Source organism: Pagrus pagrus (genome assembly GCF_965226575.1).
Source record: "Pagrus pagrus genome assembly, chromosome: 10".
Taxonomy (NCBI): domain Eukaryota; kingdom Metazoa; phylum Chordata; class Actinopteri; order Spariformes; family Sparidae; genus Pagrus; species Pagrus pagrus.
In genome coordinates, this window is record NC_140194.1 from 15,375,990 (window position 1) to 15,388,641 (window position 12,652).

General features: G+C 40.4%; 1 protein-coding gene and 1 long non-coding RNA gene across 9 annotated transcripts in view; one reads left to right on the forward strand and one right to left on the reverse strand.

Annotated features, from left to right (window-relative positions):
* The window catches only part of LOC311263904 (PDZ domain-containing RING finger protein 4), a 124,278-nt gene extending 119,608 nt beyond the window's left edge, over window positions 1-4,670 (forward strand). For all 3 annotated transcript variants that reach the window (XM_084364268.1, XM_084364269.1, XM_084364270.1), the window contains one exon: window positions 1,356-4,670. In XM_084364268.1, the coding sequence (XP_084220394.1) occupies window positions 1,356-2,816 (1,461 nt within the window). In that variant the 3' untranslated portion in view covers window positions 2,817-4,670. The remainder of the gene's footprint in view (window positions 1-1,355) is intronic.
* The window catches only part of LOC311263905, a 44,354-nt gene that overhangs the window by 17,299 nt on the left and 14,403 nt on the right, over window positions 1-12,652 (reverse strand). The gene's annotated exons all lie outside the window — the stretch shown is intronic.

The following is a 12,652-nucleotide window of genomic DNA, read 5'->3' on the forward strand; positions in this document are numbered from 1 at the left end:
CTGGATATCATGGAGCCTTGAATACGCAAGTGGGGAATGTTTAAAATGTCCCACAATCTGTCGGCAGTTTGCAATGGCATCACTCACGCTCCGCTGTGACAACAGTCCCTCGTTGACTACGAGCTGCAGCGTATGAGCAAAGCAGCCCAAGCTGCGCACTCCCATGGTGTCCATGGCTTTTTTCATGTTGCTCGCATTGTCCCTCAAAATGACATGCACTTTTGTCAACGGAATATGCCACTGATCAAGCATTTCCTTTATAGCTGCCGAAATCGCGTCTCCGGTGTGTGATCCGTGGAAGTTTTTCGCCTGGAGCATTGCGCTGTGAGGTGAATAACTTGCGTCTAATCAGTGCACAGTTAAACTTAAAAGTGACATGGGGCACACGTCGGAGCTCCAGATATCTGTGGTGAAGCTCATTGATGTTACATCCTTTAGTTCTTCTGATATGTGTTTGCACACTTTCTTGTACAGTTCAGGCAGAGCGGTCTCAGAAAAATATTTTCGAGATGGTAAACTGTACCTTGGCTCAAGATGTTCAAGTAGGCGGCGGAATCCTTCGTTATCAACAACAGAGAGGGGCTGCGAATCCAAAACAATAAACTCCATAACCTTCTCTGTTATGTTGGTTGCTTTCACGCTGCCGGCTGGCAGTTTCTCCCGTCTTTGCAGTGCATCCGCCAAAGTTAGCTGCGTCGTTGTACTCTCTGCTGGCTTCGCTCGGAGCTCTGCGTGCTCTTTAGCATGGTGCTTTTGGAGGTGCCTATTTAAGTTTGTGGTGTTAAACTTACTAACTTTATCACCACCCCTCGCAACTTTCGCGTTGCAGATATTGCATGTTGCAGTCGGACTTGTTGGCGTATCAAGTTTGAAATGTTTCCAAATAGCAGACTTAGCTCGGTCCGGCGCTTGCGCCATGTTGCTCTGTGTTTGCTTATCACTAGCTGCTGTGCGTGCTCTGCGTGACGACGTAACCGACGTGACTAGATCGCTGTAACAATATCAATAAAAATGAAATGACTGGATCGGCATGCTGGATCGGCCTCATTCATCAGATATCCGATCCAGCTAATTAGTCAATATCGGAGCCGATATCCGATCCCAATATCGGATCGGTGCATCTCTACTCAAAACATGAAAAGATAAAGATTTGCAACTAGAATGACACTCCGTACAGCGCATACATCCCTCTCTTGCAATGTTAAAGACAGTGAGAAAAAAAACCTGGATACGGCCCTTTATCCTGATCTGAACTAAAATTTGTGCTATTAATAAATATGATAATAAACTCTCATATAGGGGTCATTTAAAGAAAGCAGTGTATCACAATGTCTTGTCATCTTATTTAATTTCAGAGAGCAGAAGATGACAAGCCCACCTGCTCCACACTCCCTCATCATAAAGATAATGTACTCAGTATAAGAGACAGAATGGAGAGCTCAGAGCATAATGTCCTGGCACACATCCAGAGACGTCTGTCTCAATGCCTGAGAGACAATCGGGACACACACCGTAGCACCGGCTCTACACGGCTGGAGGACAAAGATGATGAGGACGATGATGAGATGGAGGGTGATCGTTTCCAGCAGCTCTTGGAGCTGAAGTGTCAGATACGTAACAGCGGGGAGTACGACCTGTTCTACAGCCGCCGCAGCACCATTGAGTGCAGCATGGGGGAGCAGGGCGGTATGCAGCATGAGCTACGTATGCTCAACGAGGAGCTGCGCAGCATCGAGCTCGAATGTCAGAACATCATGCAGGCCCATAACCTTCGTAAGGGCCAGCAGTCTCCCTCCACAGGCCGCTCTGCACCCTCAACCAAAGACCAAAGCCTCCATCGGAGTGAGCCCACAAAGGGTAAGCTGGCCGACATGAATGAGAGGCTGGAGAAGTCGGACAAGGACAGCTCCAGTGCCTATAACACAGCTGAGAGTTCACGGAGCACCCCTCTGCAAATGGACCGCTCCCCGGAGCACTCACTTCAGAGGATGGTTAGTCTCACCAACCAGAGAAACCTTTGTAGCAGCCTTGCCAGTGGGTCTTCTCTTAGCCCCAGTCCAATCCCAGCATGTCGTGCTCTAGTGCCAGGCAAAAGCAGTAGCCCTGACCCTGAGTTGAAGCAGACACCTCAAGCTGAGGAGGAGAACGACAAGAAATTAAAGTCGTCTGCTTCCCAAAATCCTTACTTCTCTCCATCCCACAGTTCCCAGCATAGGCAGGTCAACATCCCTGCTCATGCCCGCCACTACCAGAGCTACATGCAGCTGATCCAGCAGCGCTCAGCTGTAGAGTACGCTCAGAGCCAGCTTAGCCTCCTCAGTGTCTGCAAAGAGCCTCAGAGGCCCATTAATGAGCCCAAGATGGAGTGGAAGGTCAAGATCCGCAGCGACGGCACACGCTACATCACCAAGAGGCCTGTGAGAGACAAGATCCTGAGGGAGCGAGCCCTAAAGATTAAAGAAGAGCGTAGTGGGGGAATGACTACAGATGATGATGCAATGAGTGAAATGAAGATGGGGAGGTACTGGAGTAAAGAGGAAAGAAAGCAGCACCTGGTCAGAGCAAAGGAACAGAGAAAAAGACGAGAGTTCATGCAGCGTAGTCGACTGGAAAGCTTGAAAGAGAACCCTCAAAGCAGCAGCGAGGGTCGCAAGGAAGTCAGCATTATAGAGCTCAGCCACAAGAAGATGATGAAGAAACGCAACAAGAAGATCCTGGACAACTGGATGACCATCCAGGAGTTGATGACTCATGGTACTAAGGCCCCTGAGGGAGCCAAGGTGCACAACGCCTTCCTATCAGTCACTACTGTATAAAAAAAACACACATTCTACCCCATGTGGTATAATATAATTGCCTCGTTCAATGTGGCGTTTTTATGAGGACAATAGGAATATTTTTCACAGTTTGTAACCCAAAAAGCATTTTGTAAAGAATTTATCAGTGGTGTCATGGCATTTTCTTCATGATTTTCTGTATTATTTTTTTTTCACATCTCTCTGCGGGAAAAACATTTTTTCTATGGAATAATTATTTTATTACTTCGCTCTGAACATGTTTATCTTTTCAATTCTATTTTCATATTTATGTTTTACCATATAACTCAAAATACTTGTATGAGCATCTTCTGAAAAGTTAAGTATTTTCTTTTGTGTATTATGTACACTCGCCAGTTGCAACACACAATGAATTAGTGGGTCTCCTGCCTTTCACTAACCTTTTTAATGCTTCTATTAAACAGATCTACTTATCCTTTAAAGCGGACATCAAAAACCCTTTAATGTTGTCGAGAGGTAGTTCAAATTATGTTCACACTATCGGTGCATAGATTTGGACTACAGTTCCAATTAGTCATAAATTCTACCGATCAATCTTGCAGGCATCATGAAATTATGATAGATCAGCTCCAAATTTCAGCTTTCAAAGGGACATGCATATCACACATTCCAATCACAGTACTGTATAACTTACCCAGAATAAAAGATTGAGTAAGAGCAAGAATGTCTTGAATTCCAGATTTACTGAATTTGAAATAAATCCAATAACCTGAAAGCCCCTTCAAACTCATTGTTTTGTCTCAAAATGCCATATCTTTTGACAGGTTTAGATTCCTGCACTTTGTAAATTGTCAATATGAGCAAACATTTCTGGTCGACAAATAACTTTTGCTAATATAATTTTTATCATCAGCAATTTTATAAAAGCATCTTTTAAAAGTTCAATACCTCATGTTACAGTTTAACTCTTCATATGTTGTTTCTGTAATTTGTGAACTTGAGCCACTTTTCTTACAAAGCTCCGAACAAGAAGCTGCTACACTGACACGTCAATTAAAAAAAACAAACAAAAAAAAAAAGGGACACAGGGACTATGTACTATATATTGTACTTTTAAAACTGAGATTTTTTTGGTGTAAGGGAACAAAAACATCCCAAGAGTCCAAAATGTTCTGACTCATTGCCAGTGCTGCAGCTTTGTTTGTATCGTTTGCAGCTTTGGGTAAAAAATATTTTGTATTCAGTTTTATTTTTGCTTAATATTTTCATTTTTTTCTACATATTCAACAACAGATGGACCTGCTCATAGCTTTTACATACCAGTATTTTTACATCATTTTTACTCACCACATACACCTTTACTCAGCATAGCCTTAACAGCAAAAAACTGAATCAATGACACGTTTGTGTGGCAAACTGATTTCATACACAAACCGTTTCTGGATATCTGTGCAACAGAGAGGTATTGTTCAGCCTTATTCATACATTGTATAATTTGAGTTTTTAGTACCTGGGAAAATTCATAGATACTGTATAGTCGTTACTGAATTATGTTTGCGGTCACATTAAACTTGTGTTAGGATGATTGCCACTGAGCAGGACTCAGAACACAGCATATTAGATCATTGAAAACTAACCTGGTGAAATGAATGGGTTGTCGTTTATCAACAGACTTTATAGTTCAGTTACATGTACAGTATACTCATTCCAAATGCCTCATTTTTAACTGAAATATTGTAAATTTGAAATTTTAAACCAATCCCTGTATTTGTTTGGAGTCGATGTCAATGGTCTAATTTCGAGTAATGCGTAGTTGGCACATTTGTAGCCAGGTAAAAATGTGTGATAATGGTGATCTTTGCAAAAGAAATGATAATAAATTATTGTTTTTTGGTATAACATCGCACTGGATCATGTTTTTTTTTTTTTTTGCTCAGATACTGGATACTGGATTGTGGAAAACCGATATCTGCTACTACTTTCAAGTTGGAGCCAGGTGCTTGAACTGTGTAGTAATCATGTTATTGGTGAATGAACACTGCATGAGTACTTGAGCACTAACTTTTTTTATTATATATAATAAAATAAACATAAATTGACCCTGTTCTATATTTAAACTTGAATTATTTTGGACATACTGTAGGAGTAGTGATGTGACTGCTACCTATGAATATCTGCACAGATCCATACAGCAAAAATGACAGATCTGTAAAATGTTTTCAGTCAGACATCACTCAATTTAATGTTACAAGCAGAATGGCGGGCAGCTGGTAGAAGAGTGATATGTATTTTGATAAAATAAACAAAATGAAACATTAAACTTGCATATCATAGGACAACTCGTTTGATAATTAACCCTTTGCACATGAAGCATAAGGAGAAAACCTTGTAGCTAATGGTATTTGCTGTTAAAGCTACCATCATGGCGAACAACCGCTCAGAAAATATCTACAGTCTATGCAGAAAGGTAAGTTAACCCTAACCGGTAGCTGTATTTTCGCTTGGGGGTTCATTTTGGACCTTGAGTTGCTTTTTTGAGAGAGTTTAAGCATCTGGAAATTGCCTAAAATCCTCATCCCAAGTGACTGCAGATGAACCTTGAGGATAAGGATTCAGCAAACTAAATTTATAATCAAATAAAGTTATTTGATAGTTGCTTTACAAATGCGTTGTGAAGTTTTACTTCTCTGTTTAGTGGCTGGTGCAAACAGTGTGAAAGTAAACAATAGCAACAATCTGGGCTGTTTTTCTAGCCTTCAGTGACAATGCTGAGGGATAATGGACAAAGAAGAGAAGTGGAGAGCAACAAAAACCACAGCAAGTCACTCTGGGGTAAAGACCATTCAGGTCAGTGAAACAGAATGTCTTGTTCACTGAACACACCTCATATCTCCTCAAGTGACTCACTTTTTTTTTTCTCCACTCTGTGAATATGTTAAGTGATTAAACAGAAGGAGATTTCAATTAAAATCACCTTCCACTTGGATGGCTTTGTGTTCATTAAAAAAACGTACCAACCACTTAATCATTGCTATGGCCTTGTCATATGCAGGGGAGAGCTGCTGAGATACTCTGGTCTCCTTATTATCTTAAGTTGTCAGTGTGCTATAGCTGAAATTGGACTGTCACGGATACAGTAATGCCTGAAGACTGTTCTGTACTTCTGTGTTTCCATTTAACTGAAAACTTGTTCCATTTTAAGGAACTGGTGAAAATATAAAAAGGACCCAAGTCTTACTGATATTGTTATACATGCTTTCTTTTTTAGCAGAAATTGTTCTTGGTTGCCCCTCGGCATTATGTCTGTTTGTGTTGCCTGGATCTCTTTTATTTTCACTTGTTTGGTTTTCTTTTGTAAGCCTTTTAATATTTTTCACATTTCGAAACACATACTGTGTGCACACTAGCCTGTGAAGAACTCCTTCTTAACTCCTTACAAGACAAAAAGGACTATTGCTGAGGTTGTGTATCACTATGAAAGCACTTCCTACTGGCGCACTCAACTTAATTTACATACAATACTGTTTTATAATGTCACAGTGTCACATTTAGTGTGATTTTGAGGTTGTACTCCATGGTCAGCGTCTTCCATTTCCATTATAGTCTGTGGCACTTAAAAGCATTTCCATGTATACAGCGGCAAAACATTAACATCCAAATTGGTATTGAAAAGTAGACTCCTGCCATACCCCGAGCCCATTTGCTCTCCCCTCATTTGTTAATACTCTCAGTCTGTATAGACAGAGACCATTAAAATGCCAATGGAAAGTCACAGTAGAAGCGTTGTGAGTTGTACCAACCAAAGCCAGAACTAGCCTGAGTGCTTGCTAGCTAATTAAGTTCATCCCTGAGCCCCTGAAAGACCCAGTCAGGTGTAATTAAAATCGAGCCTGTGACAGCCATGGCATTTGTCAGAGCTACCCAGCAGTTCAAATACCAGTACTGACAGAAATGTCAAACAGATAGCAGTAGCTCATCTCCTTCAGCGCTCCACTCACACACACACCCACTTATACACACACACAGCCATTGCCTCTGTCATGAATGTTTACTGATAACCTTTAGGATCCCCTGAACAGCAAAAACTACAAATTCTCTATCATTATTCATCCAGGGAGGCCCATATTTATTGACATACAGGCCCACTTGACACGCGATCGTGCGATCTACTTCACAGGGAGAAACTGGTAATTGCCTCGGATCGTACATACGTCTCTCGATGTCACTTTGAAAATTGATGGCAGCTTTGATCTTTGATATCATAACTGCTCTGTTGTGGGAGTAGGCCCCTATTTTGTCAGATATAGCGGTGTGGATGTGGATGCCATTGTCAGACTGCTACTGCTGAGCCAGCTGCTGAATTTATATGCCTTAATCAAGAAGAATACAATAATAAATCTGTTGATAAGGGATTATGGTAAATGCAGTCCTCTAAAATTCTTAACATTGACAATGGTTATTCAGCAGAAATGTTTAATGAACTGTTTAATGTTTAATGAATGTTTTATTTTTTTTCAGAATGCTAACATCTTCAGAATAATGTTACAAACATGCTGATGTTTAGCAGGTATTTTCATGATGCTAACATTTGCTGATTAGCACAACAAAGTACAGCTGAGGCTGGTGGGAATGCCTTTTGCAGATGCTTGGTCTTAAACCCAAGTAGGGCTGCAACTCGTGATTTTTTTCATTGCTCATTAATTTGCAGATTATTGTGCGATTAATAGTTTAGTCTCTAAAATGTCAAAACAACTCTCATCACAATCCTCATGACAACTTCCCAGAGCCCAAAGTGACAGCTTCAAATTGCTTTTGTCCAACCAACAGCCCAAAAACCTGAAGACTCTTAATTTACTATCATAAATGACAAAGAGCAAAGCAGCTCACATTTAAGAAACTAGAACCAGCAAATGTTTGAAAATATAATTTAATTTCTGTACCTACTGAAAGTGCTAGATGAAAAACCAGAGGATCAACAAAGTTATCCATTAATCCTGAGGGGAACGAGACTGTGCCAACGTTTATGACAAGTCAACAAACAAACCATAAAGATATCACCAGCGTCAACAGGCTTCCTCCCCAAGGGAATATGAATATACAAAATTTCATACGAACAAACCATACATCACCTATACTGTACTGCCATGCAGCTCGCACAGCTAAAAAGGACAACGTTAAAAGCCGGCTTAAAAGACAGCTGGTATGTTTGTCTTGAGAGAGACCTTTTACTAAAATGTTAAACACAGTAAAAGTCTCAGCGGTGACATTTTTGCTCAGATATTCTTCCTTTACATGTACTTTGAACTTTGGAGATGGATTTTGCACGACAGAAAAATGGGAAGCAGTGGTGTGTGTGTTGATCACTTCAGACTACAGTAAGTTGCCTCATGTTGCAGTACGTGAAAACATCAACTATTTCCTGAGTGGCCTGTAGTGCAGAAAAAAACTCATGCTGATGAAATGAAGCAGTTTGTTTCACATTCAGTTCACTCTTCATTTCCAGCACCACGCCGTGCACAAAAACTGGTTTATAGCCAAGTGTTTACAGCCAACTGTTAATAGAATATGAAAGTTACACAAGTTTTAAGGATTAGCTGAAAAGTCTAATCGTCTGTTGTCTCACTATCTGCTTCAGCACAGCTCTGTGTATCCAAACTCCGCTGGATATGTTTGTGTGTCATTATTGGCAGAGATCTTTTATTGCTTCTGTGAACCATTTGGACTTGTTTTTTTTCTTTCACACCCCCTGTTTTATGTGTCATTTGTTGTTTCATTTTCACCCCAACCAAATGCATTATGGTACCTATTAGGCAGAAAACTTGTGAATATTTCAGAGCATAATTAGAGCTCTAATTACAATTCATTATTCATAAAATGGGTGAACCAAACTATAATACATACTGCAAAGGTCTCAAACATGTACTTTTGGAATTGCAATTAGAATATGTATAATTCTCCCAAAGACATATTGTAATACCGTTACCCATAAACAGAGATATGCTGGTATATTATTCATAGACACATATTGCAGATTTTAAGAGCTGGTTAATACCCATTGGTGGAAACATAATCTCTCTGCAACATTCAGCTCACACCATTACACTCATTATATAACCAGTTTACTTCTGTGTTCAGGCAAACAAAAATGGAGCAAGGCTTCAAATTACTTTTACGTTGCCAACTTATCTTCACCTTATAAATGAATAAGGTCTGCAAGAACTGGGCAAAGCTGATATTTTGACTGTCGCTGCCCACATACAAAACACCTATCACAGTTCTTAGATGCTAGTCTTCAGTCAAAACAGGGGCAATAAAAGACTGGGAAAGCTGTGGACTGCTCCAAAGACACCTGTCTGAAACCTTCCACAGGTAAACTGGTTAATTGTTAACAGGTGATGGTGTCACGATTGGATATAAAAAGGGGCATCCTCGAAAGACTCAGTTGTTCACAAGCAAGGATGGCCAAGGTTCACCACTTTGTGCACACATGATGGTATATAGGAGACTGGCATGGGAACACTTTGTGAAACCATTGTCGGTAAACGCAGTCCGGTTGCAAATTGCAATCAGTTTATATTTGCTTTTTGTACCCCAATTTTTTTGTATCCGGGTTGTATTTTTGAAAATCATGCATTAATTACACCTCCCCAGCCTGAAATGCTAAACTGACAGTCTCTTGCCCTGATGTTTCCACTAACCTCCAAGGTGGAAATAAGTGACATGTGGTCAACCATGCAAACTCTATGTTGTATACAAATGTAACACTTGCCCTTGTTGTATATTCATCATGTCTATGAATCCCATTAACATTCCTGTTAAGTTTCTGTTTCTCTTATTCATGAGCTGTGGGTCAGAGACCGTATCCAATAGAAATGACTAATATGATTCGGAGTCTGTGATTGCATCGCTGAGCTTGAGAATTAATAAATAATATATGCTGGTCGGTGCATACTCAGGTCTGTTTCACATTTATTACACAATGTAAACATTGATGTCCTCCCCCTTCTCATGGTATTTCAGCATCAGCATAGTCGCTGAGAAGACGACTCTTTCATTAGTCATGGTGAGCTCACCAGTTATTCTTCCATATTCATGTGTATTACACTGTATAGTGCTGCCATGAAGGAATTTCATAACTGGATCTGTTCTCACATTGATTTAATTGGCTCAAAGTGCGCTTCCTAATGAAATCGTAGCTTGTAGATAGTGAAGTGAACTCATATCTCTGTACTACTACTGCCATTATAACGGTTGATACAGTGTAGCATAAAGCGGAGATTTTGCTTGTTCAGGTGCATTCTGGGTAGCAGGACACCTGCACTCCATGTAATGAGAATCTTGCCAGGAGGCCTTGCTGGTCAAAGCTCAGCTCTACACTGTTTTCGGGCTTTGCCAACGGCGAATCAAACTGGGAATGATCCACAGGGGCATCTCGAGCAGGCCAGTGGGTAATGACCTCGCTATAATGTAGACAGTGCTTCTTTTGGATCATCGACATGTTGCAAATAAGTTAACTTTCTTAAGTTTACATAGACGACACCTCCCCAATTAGCAGGGACAGAAAAATGTTCCCCCAATTGTGTAACATAACATCTGTAAAACACACACACACACATTTTTACCAACTGGTCTGTGATCATTTTTTAACAAAGCACAGGGGTACATTTCACTGTTGCATTTACAGGAAGTGGTATGCTTTACCCTACTGTGGCCCACATGGTGATTAAAGCTGAGTAAGTTCATTTTTACAGAGAAAAGAAATCATACCTAGTGCAGCCTAAGTTTAATGTTTGTGTTACTAAGAATACACTTTGTCTTTATGAAATGCCAAAATTGTCCAACATTACCTGCTATTTTTGATAATTATTAAGTCTCATCTGTTGCTTTATTTGGTGATCAACTAGGAAAATGGCAAACATCAGAGCTGAACAGTGCCTTTTATAAATTAACCACTTAAATCAATTTTCCTCTTTTTGAGTAATTCATACCTGCACCTACCCTCTCCACTATGATGTGCATTTACTTTTTTTCCATTTTAAAACCTTTGAAGTGTCATTGATGACTGCAAAAGAAAAACCTGGTGTCCACTCCTGTAAATGATAATCTGCCTTGCTTTTGAAGTAAGCTGAATGACGTGTGCCGCTGTCCAAAGGAGGTTGGTGAACAACGGAGGGATGAAGTGAATGCAAAAGGGAGGCTGATGCAGTTGACTGCACAGCAGAGTCTTTCTCACAGTGACTGACCTTGAGGCTGAAGTGCACCATTATACTTTATTACAGTAGACTACAGAAGTCTGTGCAGGCTTAATGATTCATGGCTACTGATTTCATAGTGCTTTGCAGACCATTTGACAGTGCTGAGTTTTATAATGAAAAAAGACTATGATGGAGGAGTGGCTATAGCCGGCCAGGATAACTGCTTTTGTTTCAAATGGCCTTTGGTGTCAAAAAGTAAAGTTAGATGTGACTTCAGCTAGTCAGGTGAGTAACACCACCTTAAAATGACTCACACACACACACACACACACACACACACACACACACACACACACACACACACACACACACACACACACACACACACACACACACACACACACACACACACACACACACAGGGTTAGAATCCAATTTCACAGCATGCTATAACTATATCCCTGCCCTTCCCTGGCCCTGTCCTAACTTTATTCTCTCCATTAGTAGGAAAAAAGTTGCTACTATTAAGATATCCCTGGTGCATCAAGAGAAGGTCACATTTTGAGAGAATGTGGAGCTACATATACATCACAGATAGGCCGCTGCTGAAATACTGCTGCTATTAGCTTTAATATCAACCCTTGCTGTCTCATTAATAGTGCAGATTCAAAAAGTAGAGCAGTAGAATAGTCGCTGGGAGCAACACACACTACAAAATGTACTGTTGCTCCCAGAGGCAAATAGACTATATATCACTGTCATCCTGATCCTCCTTTTCTGAATATCCTATCTGCATGGTGCAGTGGTTGTAAAGGATTTCTCTCCTGTGGATTGCTTTATTGTCGCAGGGTAGCTACAGTCTGCATGGACTCCAGTTGTTTAGATGAGCTAGATCTGACTTTGCTCATAATTCTGTTTATCTGTTAAACTAGGTTAAGGAGACAAAAGTCAAACATTTGAATGAGATCATTATATGATGTTACAGTGAACAGTGAAGCTTTTTGGGATTTCAATCCTGCTTTTTTTTGGGTACAATATGTAAATCTAACTTTGCATCTTGGCTGTTCATATATTCTGCTGCAGCAGTGCTGTTTTTGCTCAGAGAATAATTATCTAAGATACCCTTGAGCTCAAAGCTCCTCAGGTGTGCCCTCTGCTCTTTAGGCACGTCGGGATATGAGCACAGAGAGAACAAAGACATCTCATAAAGTATGTAAAGTTATGAGTATCACCACTATGCTGCAGTGCAATCAATTAGAACTGCTTCTGGAGTGCAGTGTTACTCATGTTTTAGGAAGATTGGTGTACACAGCTATTCCAGCGTACGTACTTTCATAATCTTAAGTGCATGTGATTTTGTTTAGGCCAACAATTATAGGAAACAGAAAACATCTATTATGAGCAAATCTGCCCATATGAGCATCTGAAACGATAAGTCAGGCTCTCATCAGGCTCCTCTTGTGAGCAAATTAGACTATTAGTCACAGTTACAGACCCAAATACTATAAGAACGCAGCCACACAGGACAGTTTGTTGTCCTTGTATTATTCACAAGCCTGATATTCAGATTCAGTTTCATGACCACTCCATAATTCAGTCTGACAATGCCTTTAGTCAGCCCGCTTTCAATGAGCAGTATCAATTTTATCCTAACCAATGTAAATGGTGTATCCGTCTACT